This window comes from Podarcis bocagei (assembly GCF_964188305.1).
Source record: "Podarcis bocagei genome assembly, chromosome: 9".
Classification (NCBI taxonomy): domain Eukaryota; kingdom Metazoa; phylum Chordata; class Lepidosauria; order Squamata; family Lacertidae; genus Podarcis; species Podarcis bocagei.
The window spans coordinates 70,707,167-70,725,773 of record NC_138134.1 but is presented as its reverse complement, the minus strand read 5'-3'; the positions used below and the strand labels follow the sequence as shown (position 1 = coordinate 70,725,773).

General features: G+C 45.2%; 1 protein-coding gene across 3 annotated transcripts; it reads right to left on the bottom strand.

Annotated features, from left to right (window-relative positions):
* Nucleotides 1–396: 396 nt before the first annotated feature.
* LOC308594265 (protein FAM47E-like) lies at nt 397–16,886 on the bottom strand. 3 transcript variants are annotated; one of them, XM_081207210.1, is made up of 8 exons: nt 16,681–16,880; nt 15,984–16,365; nt 11,686–11,849; nt 10,545–10,698; nt 6,286–6,483; nt 5,576–5,719; nt 3,584–3,661; nt 397–958 (listed from the first exon to the last, which is right to left on the bottom strand). In XM_081207210.1, the coding sequence occupies exons 2-8, from the start codon at nt 16,350–16,352 to the stop codon at nt 830–832; spliced, it is 1,236 nt and encodes a 411-aa protein (XP_081063336.1). In that variant the 5' UTR covers nt 16,353–16,365; nt 16,681–16,880; the 3' UTR covers nt 397–829. The 3 variants fall into 3 exon arrangements, with proteins under 3 accessions (XP_081063336.1, XP_081063337.1, XP_081063338.1); XM_081207211.1 differs by having other exon boundaries at nt 398–958; nt 10,545–10,695; nt 16,681–16,876; XM_081207212.1 differs by lacking the exon at nt 397–958 and adding an exon at nt 2,626–3,172 and having other exon boundaries at nt 3,511–3,661; nt 16,681–16,886.
* Between the last annotated feature and the right edge of the window lie 1,721 nt (nt 16,887–18,607).

Here is an 18,607-nt window from a genome sequence, read left to right as displayed (position 1 = left end):
TGGGACTACTACATTTTGCCTGCATGTACAGCCTGCTGCATTTTTGCCCAAACAAGCAGGCTTGATGCAGCCATGTCGGTTGGGAAGGGTCTGTTCACCTAAAATGCACCATTTCTGGGGTCTTTTCCCCAACTCTCAATCCTTTTCATCACTTTTTAAATATGTGCTGAAGTACTTTTGTTTTTTAAGCACTATTGTGCAATTAGTAATTCTATCTATCTATCTATCTATCTACATCTATCCATCATCTATCTATCATCTATATATATATATATCTGTCTATTTATCTACGTATCATCTATCTATATCTATCTATCTATCTATCTATCTATCTATCTATCTATATCTATCTATCATCTATCTATATCTATCATCTATCTATATCTATCTATCTACCTATCTATCAATTATCTATCTATCTATCTATTCTAAAGTGTTCTGAAAGGTTTTGCTGGAAGATTTGGGGGAAGATAATAATTAAAATATTAGTAAAATGGTAGTAACCTGCCCAATAGGAGGATTCCTTTTTTTAAAAAAAGATTAATTAGTACGAAAACACTTTCATTTTAAGTGCTGTTGTGAAAACCCTTAAAACGACACCCCACATCTTCTGCCCGGTTCCTTCTTCCCTCCCCAATTCCACTGCCCCCCCTAGGACCCCTGGCTCCCTACTATTGAACCTCAATTCCAGTCCCCCCCCCTCAAAACCAGCTTGCTCACCCCCACACCTCCCTCACCCCCACACCAGCCAGGCAATCACTCCAACCACTAGGCTGGCCTACAGTAGACCAACACTCACTTAGGTTTCCTCTTGATAAGTTCTTTTATATTAATTCCCCATTGTTGATGCAAAATCTTCTCCGGGCTCTTCACACCTCTGAAGTTCATTCCTGGAGCGTCTCAGGGCCCCCACTCTTGGTCCAGCTGCTTCTTCTACAGCCAGCATCTGCTGCAAGAACTGGATCAAAACACACAGACTTTGGTTTGTTTTTTTAAAAAGGAGCTCTTCACTATTTTCTATGGTGTGTCGTTCACACCTCTCGACTACAACTACAACTCCCATCTGGAAGGGGCTGGTGGGGCTGTAGTCTAAAACCTATGGAGGGCACTAGGTTGCTGAAGGCCACTCCAGTGACTACAATCTAATCCTGTGTTTCTCCTTTGTTTGAGAGCCAGTGTGGTGTAGTGGTTAAGAGCGGTGGACTCGTAATCTGGTGAACCGGGTTCGCGTCTCCGCTCCTCCACATGCAGCTGCTGGGTGACCTTGGGCCAGTCACACTTCTTTGAAGTCTCTCAGCCCCACTCACCTCACAGAGTGTTTGTTGTGGGGGAGGAAGGGAAAGGAAAATGTTAGCCACTTTGAGACTCCTTCGGGTAGTGATAAAGCGGGATAGCAGATCCAAACTCTCTTCTTCTCTAACTTGAGTCTGCAGCTGTTGTTGGACTACAACTCCCATCACCCCTAGCCGACTAGGGGTGATGGGAGCTGTAGTCAAACAACAGCTGGGGACCCGTGTTTGAGAAACACCTGCTCCAATATGGTATTTCCTCTGCCCTTTGAAACCCTAAGAGCCATAGGTGCCAACTCCCTGGGGCTCTTGAGTGCCTGAGCACCCACAAAATTCTCCATGAAGGAGCCAGGCACCCACAAATTTCAGCGCCAGGGCCATGCATGCTGCATAGCACCCATGGTCATGGGGTCAAGCTGGTACTCCTGCTATGTATAGACCAGCAAGTGCCGACGTGCTGCACCCCAGAATACAATTCCCAGCAGAGCCAGCCAGCATGGCTAATGGCCAGGGATGGTGGGAACTGGAGTCCATCAACATCTGGAGGCCGTCCTGTTGACTACCCCTGATGTTGACTGTCAGGGAACTGCCATCGGAAGGACAGGAGGTGGAAGGGCTCACGCAGGTTGGGAGAGACTCAGCAGCTGAAGAGGGCACCAGCAGGGGGAGAGGAGGGGCTCCGAGGGAAAGTGAGCAGGAGGGATGGCTCCGAGACACTTCCAGCGAGGACAGTGGGGAGGTTTCAGGACCTCCTATAGGGACACCCACTCCTCGCCGGAAACTGTCACGCCGAGAGTCCAGAAGACGCGTTTCCGTTAAGGAGCTTTTATGTTGGAAACGATTCCGAAAGCAACCACTGTCGGAATCTGCCAGCGACTGACGGGGCCATGCTTAAGGCGCTCCGTCACAGACAGAGGTTTGCGGACTAGACCAAACTCTGAGGGACTTGGATTTTACGCACAAGCAGCTCATCATCCCATCACATCGACAATACATGCATTAGATGGACCAAAGGTCTGACTCATGAGGAGGCCCTCTTCCTCATAAGGAAGAGCTCTGCTGGACCAAAATCTCATCTGTTCCAACATCCTGTTCTCGCAGTATGGAACCAGGTGCTTATGAGAAGCCCTTAAGCAGGAGATGAGCACAATTTTTAAAATTATTACGTATTTTGTGTTTTTCATATTGTAGTTTAATAATTAATTAATTAATTAATTAATTAATCTTTATATCCTGCCCTCCCTGGCCAAAGTCGGGCTCAGGGGGGGCTAACATCAAGTATATACGTAACATTAGTATAAAATCAAACAATAATTAAATTACCTCCTAAAAACAGGTCAAAATCAAATTCTAATTAGAAGGCTTTCCGCAGGGCTAGGGTTGGGAACAGTAAGTGCTCATCAGCCCAAGTGTTTACACGGAGCTTATATGGGCCTGTGAGAATTCTGGGAGGCCTCTTTCATATTAGCTCTTATACAAAAAGAAAAGGGGAGTCAGGCTGAGCAGAACAACTCCGTCTTGCAGGCCCTGCGGAAAGATGTCAAATCCCGCAGGGCCCTGGTCTCTTGTGGCAGAGCGTTCCACCAGGACGGGGCCAAGGCCAAAAAGGCCCTGGCCCTGGTCAAGGTGAGCCTAATCTCTCTGTGGCCCAGGATCTCCAAGGTGTTATTATTTGTAGACTGTAAGGTCCTCCGTGGGGCGTACCAAGAGAGGCGGTCCCGTAGGTACGAGGGTCCTAGGCCCTATATGTTGTGATCCGCTCTGAGATCTATGGATGAAGGGCGGTATACGAATTTAATGAACACAATATAAATACTGCTGTCCTGACTTGGGATTCCCAGTGACAGGTTTTCAGAAGCATTTTCTAGCCCCCAAAACAATGCCTCAGTACAGTGGTGCCCCGCAAGACGAATGCCTCGCAAGACGGAAAACTCGCTAGACGAAAGAGTTTTCCGTTTTGGAGGTGCTTCGCAAAACGAATTTCCTATGGGCTTGCTTCACAAGACGACAATGTCTTGCGAGTTCCTGCTGGTTTTTTCCCTCCCCCCCCCCTTTTTCTAAGCCGCTAAGCCGCTTATCAGCTGATCCGATCAGCAGATAAGCCACTAAAAGCCGCTAATAGCGCTAATCCACTAATCCTTCAATGGGCTTGCTTCGCAAGACGAAAAAACCGTTAGATGAAGAGAATCACAGAACGGATTCTTTTCGTCTTGCGAGGCACCACTGTATATAGAAAACGAGCAACCAAACTTGTTCTTGATCACTGATAACAAATGTGTGCGTTTAAGCCTTACATCTGGGATCCGGTAGCCTTTTCCTTCAAGGAATTCCTTAAAAGCGTACGTTCCATGAAGCTGCATGATCTCCATATCCTGGAAAGTCATTCCAAACCAAAGCATGTTAAGATGCACATTGAGAGAAATTTAAAGAATACCTAGCTAAATATTGTGAGATAAGATAATTTGAAAATTCTTGGAAGTAATAAATAGGACTAGGAGTAGAACAAGAATATGTGGCATTTAATATTAAGGATTTGAATATTAATAAAGGTGAAGAGGTTAGTAAATGAAAGGAGTTAATATTATGAGAAGTATGAATTTGGAGAACTGTTATACAGGTGATATAATGAAATTCAGTTAGAGTGGATTCGAGGAAGCCAGTCACCAATATAAAGAGATTTAGGTAGTTAACATTAATTTTCTTTGGTGTTTAGTTTATTGTGTCTTTCTTGGTTGTGTGATGTGTTATGTTTTATTTGTGATAAATGTGGAAAATCAATTAAAAAAATGGGCAGGGGGGGGGAAATGCACATTGAGGGACTATTTCCCCCCTCCCTTCCCTCACCCCAGCTCTTTTCTTCTTCTTCCCCCCATCTGCGTCTCTCCCTTTCCCTCACCCCTCCACTGAGTGCGAACACACACAAATGTATTATCTGTGTTTCCAGGGCTCCCAAAAGTAGAACACTGGCCTGATGGGGCTAAGCATTCATTATGAGCAGGGCTATGCAGTCAGAGCAGTCATGATTCGCAACAGCCCCCATTAAGTTCAATGGCATTAAGTGCCTCGGATGCCAATATAAGCTCCCAAACCAGGCGCAAGGATTTTATCTTGACCTACAAAGCCCTAGGGACGTGGGTGGCGCTGTGGGTTAAACCACAGAGCCTAGGCCTTGCCGATCAGAAGGTCGGCGGTTCAAATCCCCGCAACGAGTTGAGCTCCCGTTGCTCGGTCCCTGCTCCTGCCAACCTAGCAGTTCGAAAGCACGTCAAAGTGCAAGTAGATAAATAGGTACCACTCCGGTGGGAAGGTAAACGGCGTTTCCATGTGCTGCTCTGGTTTGCCAGAAGTGGCTTAGTCGTGCTGGCCACATGACCCGGAAGCTGTACGCTGGCTCCCTCAGCCAGTAAAGCAAGATGAACGCCACAACTCCAGAGTCATCCATGACTGGACCTAATGGTCAGAGGTCCCTTTACCTTCACAAAGCCCTAAACAACTTGGACCTACAAGGCACTACATAGCCATTAATCTGTTGAGGTCCTCCTGGAGTGGCTGCAGCCAACAGATGTGCAAATTAAGTCCACTAGGGGGAGAGCCTTAACTGCAATTGTTAGGGATTCTGCAGGAGGGGGTAATATGTATCTGAGCACAGATCAGACCAAGATATACTATTGAAGGCGGCTGAGATGCTGCCGCTGCCTTTGTGTTCACTTTTCTGGTCCCATTTTGCCATCACCATCATCATTTTTACCCACCTTTCATCCTAAGGTCCCAGTATTCATACATCTTGTGACAGCTAACTGTAGGTCCCTGGTTTGACCATGCTTGTCTACATACGTGATATATATCACTCAGCCTGCACACAGAAGTCCTCCTCCGAGGGCCTTCTGGTGGTTTCGTCACTGTGAGAAGCCAAGTTGCAGAGAACCAAGCAGAGGGCCTTCTCGGTAGTGGCACCCTCCCTGTGGAACCCTTCAGATGTCAAAGAGAAGAACAACTGCCACCAGACTTTTAGAAGACATCTGGAAGCAGCCCTGTTTAGGGAAGTTTTTAATGTTTGGTGGTTTATTGTGCTTTTAATTCTGTTGGGAGCCGCCCAAAGTGACTGTGGGAACCCAGCCAGATGGGCGGGGTATAAATAATAAAATTATTATTATTATTATTATTATTATTATTATTATTATTATTATACATCCCAATGTTACTCTCTCATTGACTGCATGACTGATGCGGAGTCTTTCACTTGGAAGAAGACACACACACCACCACCCCCAAATATTTGGCAATACCTTTTCACCCAATGCCCTCTTTGAATTCCTGGACCTTCTGGCTTTTGCTTTTGGATCTTCTAAAGGTTTCTGTTTCTTCCTAATCTTTGGGTCCAGGTACCAGGCACCATACCGGATCTTCTCAGACTTGGATTGACAAGATTCCTGAATGATAATAATAATATGAAAACAATCTCATGTCTAATTGCATTTTTTTAAACGGCATCTCAAACACTGGGTGCCTCCAGACTATGGGTAGGCAAACTAAGGCCTGGGGGCCAGATCCGGCCCAATCGCCTTCTCAATCCGGCCCGCGGATGGTCCAGGAATCAGCGTGTTTTTACATGAGTAGTATGTGTATTTTTATTTAAAATGCATCTCTGGGCTATTTGTGGGGCCTGCCTGGTGTTTTTACATGAGTAGAATGTGTGCTTTTATTTAAAATGCATCTCTGGGTTATTTGTGGGGCATAGGAATTCGTTCATTTCCTCCCCCAAAAATATAGACTGGCCAACCACACGGTCTGAGGGACAGTGGACCGGCCCCCTGCTGAAAAGGTTTGCTGACCCCTGCTCCAGACTGTCACCCTTTTGCAAGAGGGATTAGAGCACTTCAGTTCTATGCAACTGAAGCAGATTAAAACACTCCTTTGCCAGAGCTCTTTGCTTTATCCCAAAGAACAGCATGGCAACTGCAAGATGGCTAAACGTAGGAACCCAAGGGTCGCTTACCTTGAAATGGCTATCTTGCTGAGCATCGCTTCTCAGGGTGGTCTGGGGAGATGGCATCCCTACATACTTCCGCAACTCAGCAGGCAAATAGTTCAGCTCCTCAACGTGTATCGGGCCAAACAACGGGGGCTTGGTTTTGTAATTTGTATCAAAGAGGCTTATAATGGTGGCTTCATCAATGTCGTATTTCTCTCCACCCTGGGATGGTAATTCAAATAAAACAGGTATATATTTATATTTATATTATTTATAAATATATTCCAACAAAAGGGATATTTATTAACTCGAGTATATTTTCACCATTCACAATTGCAGATTAGCCTTGGTAAATACCGCTTGATGGAAAAAATCATTTAATTTTTATCTTTATTTTAGGAATCTTAAGAATCAGTTTTAGGTCTTAACTGCATGAAATCTTGTAAGGAGGGCAACTTACAAAAAGCTTGGGCTCCTAGTGATTCAGAACTTAACCAGTCAAGGATCAGCTGCACCTAAGGAGATCCCCATCGATCAGCTGGTTGGGGCTGATGGCAAGCCCCACAATGGCTGCTTGCAGGCCCAGTTTGGATTCAGATCTATGGGGAACTCCTTAGTGAAGGCAATCCCAGCAGAACTTGCAGTCAGTGCTGGTCAAGGGGGCAGTCCCTAGTACCCTGAACACGCCCGACCTCATCTGATCTCAGAAGCTAAGCAGGATCAGGCCTGGTTAGTAGTTGGATAGGAGTTTTTATGAAGAGCAGTTAAAAAAATTAATTCATTCATTAATTAAAATAAACAAAAGTGGATTCCCTTTAACGCTGGGAAAATCTCCGGTTGAGCCCAGGTATGCTTTGAGAAGGTTTAAATTCCTTACATGATATTAGATAATTTATTTAATTTATACACTGCTTAATGTGTTAAAAATATCTCTAAGCAGTGTACAAAAAAACTAAAGCAACAGCAGACAACTTAAAAGACTACAAATGTTGCATTAATACAAAGTTACTGAATATAAAAATCGGTATCAATTCATTTTCCTTCTGACACAGCCTCCCTCTCAGCCTCTAGGTTCTTGCCAAGGCCCAAACAAACGCTTAGCTCATCCACAAAAGTCTCACAACAAGAAGAGATGCTGGAAACGGTGGACATCACCCTAATTTGAAACTCTTGATTTGTTTTCTATGGGCAGGCCCAAGGTGGATATTGCTTCCTCAGCTGCCCTGGTGGCGTAGCAAGGTCAGGTGGTACCCAGTGCGGAAAATTTCTTGTCACAAACACACCCCACATTGAAATCTAGTTGGACTCCCAAGAGACTGCAATTTACTCACAGTATAAAAATACTGGCTGTGATCTATCCATTGTCACTTCCAGGAGTTGTTGAGCATTTTTAGGGAAGGATTGACCAAAGTTGAGCTTTTTTTAGGGGAGGGTTGACCAAAGTTGTTCTCTCTCTCTCTTTTTTATTAAAGATTTTCTTGTTTTACAAAAGTAAGTGTAATGTCTCTCGTATTTTTTCCATGTAATATTTTTACAAATCCGTTTCATTTGTTGAGACATTAGGGGGAGAGAAAAAAAGGGGATGGAGGGAGGGAAGATGGGTGGGGGTGGGGTCGGGTGATGCTGTTTCTATTATGCTTAATTGTAATGGATTTAGGGGTTGCTCGTGCGTAAGTTGCCGCCACTGCTGGCGAGGTTACCTGGTTAAACCCTTTCTGACTGAACAGCCTCCAGCATCGTGACTGTCTCAGTCGCTGGCAGAATCCGTCAGTGGGCGTTTCTTGAACCTTTTCCAGCATAAAAGTTGTTTGACGCCAAGTCTCCTCCTACTCTCCCTGTGCGGACATCTTCTGCGCAGGGAGGGTGTGGGCAACGGAGTACCCGTACTCTCTCCGCTGGTCTCCAGCGAGGAGTCTTGGAGCCTCCTCTCCGATTCCCCCATCTGCCCCCCTTCTCCACTGGTGTTACGCTGATTTCCTTCCCCAGCAGATGGGCTGCCTCTCTCCCTACTGGGACCCTCTCCGGCATCCCTCTGGAGCCTTCCCTCCGCCTCTAGCTCCGATGGCAGTTCCCTGACATTAATGTATGTAGGGTTTGGTGTCAGCGTTGCTTGTGTTGTTCACTTGTGTTCCTTTGGTGGTGAGAGAGGTTGGGGTTGGCCTAGTGTGTGGTTGTTTGCTTGTGATTGGCTGTGGTGATCTTTTTTTTCGTGTGTCAGTGGAGTGGGTGGGTGGGTGTTTTGGATCAGGTTAGCCATATTGATTTGTATGCTGTTGGTGGATTATTGTCACTGTCCTGTTGGGCTGTGTATGTGATAAAGGGGAGCCATACCGGGGTGAAGGCGTCTTCTTCTGTTTGTCCCCGTGTCAGTTTCAGTTTACTGGTTAATTTTTCTAGTAGGGCTGTTTCCCATACTATTTGGTACCATTGGTTCATGCTTACTCCTGACAGGTCTCTCCAGTGTCTGGTTATGGTGTTTCAGGCTGCTGAAAGTAGGTAGGTTATGAGTTCTTTATGGTGTAAATGGGCATTGTTGTCTTGGAAGATGTTTAGTAGGGCCAATTCTGAGGTGATGTCTAAAACTTGCTTAGTTATTTTACATATTTCTCGTGTGGCTGTTGTCCAGAATAGTTAGACTTTGGGGCACTCCCACCACATGTGGAGGTATGTGCCTGTGGAGGTGCACCCTCTCCAGCATTTTGGTGAGGTTCCTGGGTGTATTAGCGCTAGTTTTCTTGGTGTTGGCCGAAGTTGTTGAGCATTTTTTGGGGTTACAGGGTTTGGGTCATGACCCGAGGAAGCTTCTGCCTCTCTCCTTCCCTCCACCCCCCCCCCCGCTTGTTTGCTCACCAGCCTCCTTCCCGTCATCTCCCTGCCTGCTTGCATGCCTCCTCCAGCAGCCCGGGAGCGCGGGGCTGTCAAAACAAAGGGGGGAGGGCCACCAAAGGCCGCTGGCAAAGTGGCTCAACTCCCCCCTTGCCCCAATGGTTCGGGGTAGGCAGGAGTCACGGGCAGGTGGAGGGCCGAATGTCACCCCTCTCAGTGATGACACCTGGCGCGGTCCGCACCCACCTTGCTCCACCCCTGAGCTGCCCACAATTGTGTCCCATTCAGATGCCCTCTCCACACCCAGGTCCAGTTACAGCAGGTTTGTTGAGCTTCCCAGGGGCTCCAAAGGGTGGGGAGAGGGGGCCCCTCCACTCACAGCTCTTTCCTCACCCCCCGGTCCTCTCCTCCTCCTCCAACTGATATGACCTGATGAGCAACACCTCTCAGGCTGGAGCTTAAACTGTTCTGGATTTTGCTAAAGTTGAAATGCATCAATTTTGACAGGAAAACATGGCAGGAAATGCAAATACAAACATTGCATATTCTGAGAGAAAATACAAATTTGAGAGTAATTTTAAAACCCACAGATTAATGGGAAAATGGAATGAAAAGGTCTGAAAATAACACGGAACAGAAATGGTCAGATTCACTTATCCCCAGTGCAGAATCACAACAGGAAAGAAAGGAAGCTGCCTTATATTGAGTCAGACCATTGGTCCATCAAACTCAAGATTTTCTGCGCTGACCAGCAGTAGCTCTCCAGGGTTTCAGAGAGGGAGGTATTTCTCAGTGTTACCTGGAGATGTTGGGAATTTACCGTATTTTTCGCTCTATAGGACGCACCCGACCATAGGACGCACCTTGTTTTAGAGGGGGAGAACAAGGAAAAAAAATTCTCCCCCTCTCTGCTCAGCATCCCTTCAGCGAAGCGGCAGGAGAAACGGAGCCCCTTCCATTTCTCCTCCCGCTTGGCTGAGGGGGCGCTGCGCAACTCTCCCTCTGCTGAAGCCAGGAGAGTCTTGCTCTCCCGGCTTCAGCAAAAGGAACCCGAAGCCTGCAGAGCGCAGCAGGACCTCCCGCTGCACTCCGGAGGCTTCAGGCAGCTATCCCTGAAGCCTGGAGAGCGAGAGGAGTCGGTGCGCACCGACCCCTCTCGCTCTCCAGGCCTCTGCGCTCCAGAGGCTTCGCGTTGCTATCACTGAAGCCAAGGAACCTGCATTCGCTCCATAAGACGCACACACATTTCCCCTTAATTTTTGGAGGGGGAAAGTGCGTCCTATAGAGTGAAAAATATGGTCACTTTGGACCTTCTGCAATGTATGCAATGCTCTGCCACAGTTACAGACCTTCTGGACAAGTCAGTTCCCCACATGCAACATTGAGACATTAATCTATAGCATAAAACCTACTTTTGGTCTTTCAGCAAGATTGCATGCAGGGATTATTTCGCTCACCAGAGAATCAAACCACCTGCAGAACTCCTTCGCAGCTTGTTTCACATTCTCACCAACGGGAGGGACATAGTTCATCCTGGCCTCTCTTTCTCTTGCTGCTGTTTCTGTTTTAGTGAACCACTTGTAAGGGTCTTTGCCTTTGGGATCCTTGCTGCTGGAAGCAATTGCAGAACGAAACCATTAACGGTGCAACCCATTCCCCTGTTTGTTTGTTAAATTTTCATTATCCTTTCCTCTCAAGGAGGAAGGGCAAGGCAGGAAACACCAAAGCGGTGAAAGAATACAATTTAAAATAAAATGTAAAACATCTAAAAAATATATTTAAAAGCATAAATGAGTCACATGTCCTCACAGTGTTTTAATTTAGAGAAAAGGCAAGTAAGAAGCGAGATGATAGAATTTTATTTTTTTAAAAAAAATGCATTGCAGGGAGTATATGGATAGAAAAAAGTTTTTTCTCCCTCTCTCATAACACTAGAACTTGTTAAAAAAAAAGTGGGGGGGGGGGGCTAAAAGACCCCTAGAGGGTTAAGTCCAGTCAAAGGTGACTATGTGGTTGTGGCGCTCATCTCGCTTCAGGCTGAGGGAGCCGGCGTTTATCCACCGGCAGCTTTCTGGGTCATGTGGCCAGCATGACTAAACCGTTTGCTCCAGCTTAGCCACATGGCTCTCACAAGCCACTCTTGAGTTCCAATCCTATCCAATAATTAGGAACTTTCACCACTGTAATTAAGCCAGGTATGACTGCCTATGCAGCTTTTTCTGACTGCTATAAGGAAAAGCGTTTGAAACTAATATTGGAAGAAGTTGTAAGTAAACAAATTTTAAGATACCTAACGTGGTTTTTTTCTATGCTAGGGGAAGAGGGAAATTTTGGAACTCACAAGGACATATTTTAAAGGATGAACAGCCTATATTTCCCTGCTTTACTTTGCCACTTATTTCATGATTTTAATTCTCTGCTGGGGTTCTCCTTTGGTGTAAGAACCTGCCCCAAACATGGATCTTGGCATTCAGGGAATTCTGGTTTATATATGGTACTTATATTTTCCTGACCACCACCGCCATCATTATTTCAGTACCTTCATCCTTTCAGAAGCGACCCATCATGCTCTTTTGCTGTGTGATCCCTGACACTCACCAGCCAATGAGCATGGCCCCTGGTTGCTTCTTTCTTTTGTCCTCCAACCGAGACGGAACTGCAGAGGGAACTGGGTGCTCCTGTGTAATGTCAGCATCAGCAACAACGTCTTCATTCATCGGAAGCATCTCTGGGTCCAGGATGCTTAGAACTTCCTTGAAAAGCTAAGAATAAAACAAGCCAGAAATAATTTCTCAGTGTAAATGGAACAAGAGTGTGGCTTCCTTGGACAACATTTGAGCCAGCCCTCGTTGAGGGATCAGTCGCTGGCTTTTATTTTACTTTTATTTATTTAAAAGCATTCATGTACCCCTTAAAATTTGGGAGAGAAAAAAATTCGTCTGTGATGCATTACATTCATCTTTGTTTATTTGCACAAAATTTGCACACAGGTTGTAGGATGTTGCTGTTTATTGGGCATTGCCATTCATCATTATGTGAGACGGGATGTACCTGCCCAACCCAATATTTTTCCAAGTTGGCACCCCTTGGGGACAACTCTTTTTAAAAATTAAGGGTAAATTGATTGCACTACAGCACAATCATAGGAAATGTGGAGATCACCATAGGAAATATTTGATAGAAGTTCACCACCAATGCAGGGATGGATGATGAAGGCAGTATGAACCTTACCAGAGTAAGTGGTCCAAGCATGACACTATTATGATGAGTCATGAGAATGAGTCATCAATGCTAGATCACCCTCTCCTGGGACAGATGAGAACAGCAAGCCTGGAGTGTGACCTCCTACATGCGTTGGACCAAGGACGTGTGGGGACAGTCCCAGGCATGCTGATAGACCTGGGAACCACGATATGGAAATTAAGTGGCACTTATAATGCATAGCAATGTTTTCTGCTTGATGTTTCAGTTTTGTACCTAGTAAGACAATTTGAATGCATTTATCAGTTCTTTGACCTTGAAAGGAGTTCACAGATCAGTTTCATTCAATTCTGGGGGAGAGATGTCAGAATATACTTCGCCATTAAGAAATTGTGAATTAAAAACTTGTTTAAAAGAAACCTTCCACTTACCAGCCATAATATGTGCATCAACCTCAGCTTTCCATTGCTCAGATTTTTATGCTACTAAGGCCCAGAATTTAACTGTATCGCTCCCAACTGCAGCTTGTTCCAGTTCTTGGCAAAGTTGTTTGCAACAAAGCACATTTTTACTTTTAGCAAATGTTTGTATTTCCTTCCTTGTTGCACCATTTCTATTACCCATATTTCACTTCCCAATTGTCTAGTCTGCCTTGCTAATCTATTTAGCTCTTGTTTCTTTTTCCTACATTCCTCATCAGGAATCCCTCAGCTGGGAAGGGAGGCTTCCCGTTGCCTAATTGAGAAATCCCTGCCCCCTCCTGCTTGCACGCAAGCTCTGATAGGCAGAGTGAAGCCTCCCTTCACAGCTGAGAGATCCCTGCCCCGCTCCTGCTTGCACACCAGTAGGAGTTGGGAGGCTGCTCCGATAGGCAGCATGAAGCCTCCCTTCACAGCTTACTTGCTGGGGTCAGGGAAGGGGGAGGCAGCCCGGAAGCTGCATCTTAGAACCCCTGCACCACCATCACATGGGGACTTCCAAGCAGTTCCTGAACCCAGCCAGAGCCAACTGCTCCGGGCTGCTGAGACTGCCGCTGCTGCATTTCCCAGGGACATTAGATGAAATCCGGGGACATTCCGGGGATGGAATTTGTCCAGGGACTTATTCGCAAATCCAGGGACTGTCCCTGGGAAACGGGGACATCTGGTAACCCTATCTCAGGAGGAAGGGATTTTGTGCCTCTGGTGATATATATACCACCTTGGGGTGACGGGGACATATTTTGCAATTCTGCCTCAGGTTGTATATTAGAGGAAACAGCAGAGAACATGTGGATGTCATGAGACATTTGCACTAAATGCTGTTGAATTTTCATGAGGATATATTTTTTAATTCATGAACTGATACGGAAATGTGGAAAACTGAAGACTGGAAAAATGAGAAACTGAGAGAAACCAAAAGTGACAGACTCTCCCATCCCTATCTAATGTAAGATCCAGCCACCAGTATGGTGTATAAATTTTGGTCTGTTGTCTTTAAAGAAATAGAATCAATCTGTAGTATGAAAATTGTACAATTCCCTCTCTTAGTTCTGCTGGGGAATATAGATGAATCAAATCAGCAATTATGCAACAGGGGATGCTTAATCTTTATTCTAGCCACTGTGGGCCTTATAATTGCCAAACATTGATATTCTGCCATGGGACTGTCATTAGACTCTTGGTATATGCAATGGTCATTTGGATATTGTGAGTACAGTGGTACCTCGGGTTAAGTACTTAATTCGTTCCGGAGGTCCGTACTTAACCTGAAACTGTTCTTAACCTGAAGCATCACTTTAGCTAATGGGGCCTCCAGCTGCTGCCGTTCCACCGGAGCCCGAAAGTTCTTAACCTGAAGCACTATTTCTGGGTTAGCGGAGTCTGTAACCTGAAGCATATGTAACCTGAACCTGAGGTACCACTGTATTATGTTTTTAAAAAGGAAATTTAAGGGATTTTCCAAGGAAATGGCAAACCTTGATTAGATGAGGGTTGGAATACAGGCTGGCATCTTGATGCCAACAACATTCTACAGTTGCTGCTGCTGGTGGGGAAATATTTGCATCTGTGAGCAGGACCACAAGAAAATCCCATTTGGAAGCTGCCAAAACTTCTTTCTACAAACAAGCGTAGATGTAAGGAAACTTCTCAGAAATGCATTAGAAATAATGGAGCTCATTGTGAGCTGGGCCTATGATCCTTATAAACAAAATTCAGGAAAATGCATAGGAATAATGATAGCCTTTCAGTTTGGACCACAAACTGCGCCAAGGGAGTGATGGCTTCAGTTTTGGGTTGGCTTCAGTCTATTATGAGCATGGTTCTTGAAACATCAGTAAAAGTCCCCTGCAGTAAGAACCCTGTTCCTCAACCATATTTGTGAGGTGTGAGAGCCCGAAAAGGGAAGTTCCTCTCATTTGTATTTTACAGAGAATCCCCTGTTGGTATCGGGTGAGAGATATAGCAAACAATGTCGGTGGTGCACAGCAGATTATTCCTTTCACTAACTCCCCTTCAGTGGTGAAATCTAAGTGGTAAAGCATCTTGCTTTGCATGCAAATTGTGATTAGATGTTTTCTCATTCGCTGGCCTGTGCCCCTTTGGGTAGAAGGAGGGAATATAACTTTATAATATCATCATCCAAATCAAATACCAGCAAATTTAAGCTGTGCGATTAAATGTGACCTGTAGCTCTTGCAAACAATCCCACTTCCCCAAAGGACTAGACTGTTTGCAAGAAGGAAAGTGATAGAAAAAGGCAATGGAAAGTGTGGATAGTGCCTGCTTCAACACAATGTCATTTAAGTTGCCCACAAACTGATCAGGATGCATGCGCAATAAACAAGTGAGCTGGAAACAGCCTGTGTCACAATTAGGGACAGGCAAATCTGTCAAGTTGATTTTCTCTCAGTTTCTTATTTTTCCAATCTTCTCCACATTTCCACATCTGTCTGCAATTTTTTAAGAAGAGTCCTCATTAATATTTGTCAGCAGCTTGCTTTAAATTTCTCCTAATGTATACAATTTTCTATACGACTTTGCCTAATACTGTATAATGCATTTTTGCATGCCGTTTTAATTAACAGACCCACTTTTATGCATACATTTAGTACAGTGGTACCTCAGGTTAAGAACTTAATTTGTTCTGCAGGTCCGTTCTTAACCTGAAACTGCTCTTAACCTGAGGTACCACTTTAGCTAATGGGGCCTCTCGCTGCCATTATGCCATTTCTGTTCTCATCCTGAAGCAAAGTTCTTAACCTGAGGTACTATTTCTGGGTTAGCGGAGTCTGTAACCTGAAGCGTCTGTAACCCGAAGTACCACTGTACATGCATTTTTCTACACATTGCTTGTTCAGAAAACTGCCTTTAAAAATTAAGAAAATAGTAGTTTTACCATGTGTTGTGTGAATGTCAAAGTGGGTTTCATTTCATGTGTTGCTGCAGGAAGTGTGCATTAGGTAGATTTGCCTTTCTATGTGACCTGAACCAAAATCCTCCCTCATTCTTCCCAATGTTTAGTGGAAATCTCCTTTCTTGTAACTTTAAGCTATTGGTTCGAGTCCTAACCAGGAGAAAAGAAACTTCCTCATCCATCTTCCATGTGACAGCCCTTAAGATATTTGCAGATGGCTACCATATCTTCATTTGACAACCCTTTAGATTTGTTTCAGTATTAGCTGAAATAATTTTTGCACAAATACTGAACCTTACCTCTGGGGGAATGCTTTCTTCTAGATGAGGGTATAGTGCTAAGGGGTGCTGGCTAAGGCAATATTCAATCTGAGCAATGTAGTCCCTTCTGGATTGCAGATTTGGGCTGATTTTGGAGGTCTTCGTCTGGGGCTTGGTCAGCATCCTTTTGGCCCTCTGTTGCATTTTGCCTGGGTCCTCAGGTTTACTAGGGAGAATAATAGGGGTGAGCTCCTTTGGGCGTCGGATGACAATGTTGTCACAAGGAGGAGGGAAACCGTCCCTGAAATCGTCCAAGCCATTTTTCAGGAAACGCCAGCGCTGGCCGTTTAAGGAATCCAAAAGCCCGGATTTGTTAAGGGAACGCTTTTGAAAGCATTTAAAGGGCATTTTCTCCTTGCATCTGGAAAACAACAACACTATGTTTATAAAAATAAAAATAAAAATAAAAATAAAAATAAAAATAAAAATAAAAATAAAAATAAAAATAAAAATAAAAATAAAAATAAAAATAAAAATAAAAATAAAAATAATACATACATGGTTCCAACCACCAAACTTGCAGTATCAAACTGAAGTTTGTAGATTATATTTACAATGTAAAAAGATGGAATTTACCACACAACCCCAGGCCATATTTCTATGGGGCTTAGACCGGGTATGTTTTCTTAGAACTACAACTGTTCTTAGCTAAAATTGCAATTGGAAGAATACATACCAGCAGGTGAAAGTAGCAAAATTCCACACAAAATCTGGCACCTAAGACGTGTGCAAATATTGCAACATTGGGTGGCTGGCTTCAGAGTTTTCACAAAGCAGCAAATCTTTGCCTCCCGGTAGAAAGGAGACAACTGAGCGCCGTTAAGCATGTGTGCTTGGTGTGTTAGGGCTTGGTTGTTGTGGCAACCGAACTCTGCAGAGCTGGTTCATTCACAGCAGCAAATTTTCTACAGGCAGGGACGAAGAGGATTTACCCGCCTTTTATGCTGTAAGGAGGTAACCTGAGAACACCAGCAGAGGAAACCTTGAAGGTCTCGATCCACTCACAGCATGCTAGGGCAGGTTGGGAAACCTTCCTCAGACTGATCTTTATTGAACTGTTGCAACAGGGTGCTCACTTTAGACACAGGAGAGTGGAGGAGGTCCCAGAACCAAGGTGTGCCTGCCCTTATATAAACATTTTAAATTCCCTGCCCTGGAGCTCAAGACCACCCCTCCATACATCATACCTACATCACAGAAAGGGTGGTCTGTCAGTGTTTGTAAAAAGCAAAAAAAAGAAGGAAAGGGTTCTGACCTCCCTTTGTCTCTTCAGCCTGGTCCTCGGACCCTTGTCTGCATAAAAGAGTCCACGAGAATATCCTTGCAGAGTTTTATTCTTAAAAGTCTTTGTGCAAAACACGACTGAATAACTATACACACCAGCACTAACCAACCAACCTAAACACCAGCCTCAGCAACAAACTAACATTTCTCACTTTATATATACAACCTGCTGCAGGCCGCTGAGTCATGCTGACCCAGCTTTATTCGCATTAAAGAAACAGCGGCCATTTTAGCCGTGACACGGTCTACAACAGAAATCTGAGTGCGTTGTTTATCTCCTGTCTGGCAGGTTACCTGTTAATGGTTACTTGATTGGATACCCTGGGGAGCCTGGCCAGTCTTCTGTAATGACAAATACTTAGTTCCTGAGCCAGGTCACATACACAGACATACCCTTAAGACAGGATTTTGTGAAGGAAAAGACAATGGGGAGGCTTTTCCATTTTCCTTTGACCTTGCAGAGAAATATTTGAGGTCAATTTGGGAGGGACAAAATGGTTTCAGGGCTTTTTCTGTGGGGTTTCAGACATGTGGTTTATATATGCAGTTATGAACCTTTATCATATATATATATATATATATATATATATATATATATATAACCTTAAACTTTTTGTTTCACAAGACATTGTCAGAGTTCAAGGATGCATTTCAGCCATGTAAAATGAGGAGAGGAGGACCCAGAGCAGAGAGAGAGAGAGAGAGAGAGAGAGAGAGAGAGAGGCTTCATGTTCTCTATTTCAGTGTTTCCCAACCACTGTTCCGCGGCACACTAGTGTGCCGCGAGATGTTGCCTGGTGTGCCGCGAGATGTTGCCTGGAGGGAGGCGGGCGAGTCGGGTGGCGAGAGGCGGGGTGGCGGCGGCGAGGAGAGGCCGCCCAGCGCGGGGCTCTCGCCGTCTGCCTGCCTGGCTGCCTGCGAGCTCGGCAGGCAGCGCCTCCGTCCGCAGCACCCGCCTCGCGGCTCTCATTCCCAGCCCCTGCCAAAGCTCACCCAGCCAAGCCGCGCTCTCCTTCCTGCCTCGCTTTGCTGCCTCCTCCCCCCCCACCCCCAAAGCTTGGAGGTTCCCCGGCAAGGGGGAGGGGAAAAAATTGAAACTTACACTTTCGTGCGTCCCTCCCGGCGTGACGCTGCGCGCTGACGTCACGGGGCTGTAATGAGGCATCAGGCATAAGCCTGCATTTCTATTAATGTTTGATCAGGGCTTGTATATTAAAGAGAGAGCTTAAAGATTTTCAAAAGTTTCATGCCAGGCATAAGACAGCTGCTTAGAGAACCTTGGCAATGTTTTCCTCCTAGACAAGGGGCCCCTTGATTTA

Bases quoted from the DNA above. Each gene is read 5' to 3' on its own strand.
- LOC308594265 (XM_081207210.1), bottom strand. From the start codon at position 16,352: ATGCCCTTTAAATGCTTTCAAAAGCGTTCCCTTAACAAATCCGGGCTT. The intron at 10,699-11,685 runs GTGAGTGTCAGG...AATTGCTTCCAG, and splicing joins GGGGCCATGCTCATTGGCTG to CAGCAAGGATCCCAAAGGCA. The intron at 3,662-5,575 runs GTATTGCCAAAT...ATGACTTTCCAG, and splicing joins AGAGGGCATTGGGTGAAAAG to GATATGGAGATCATGCAGCT.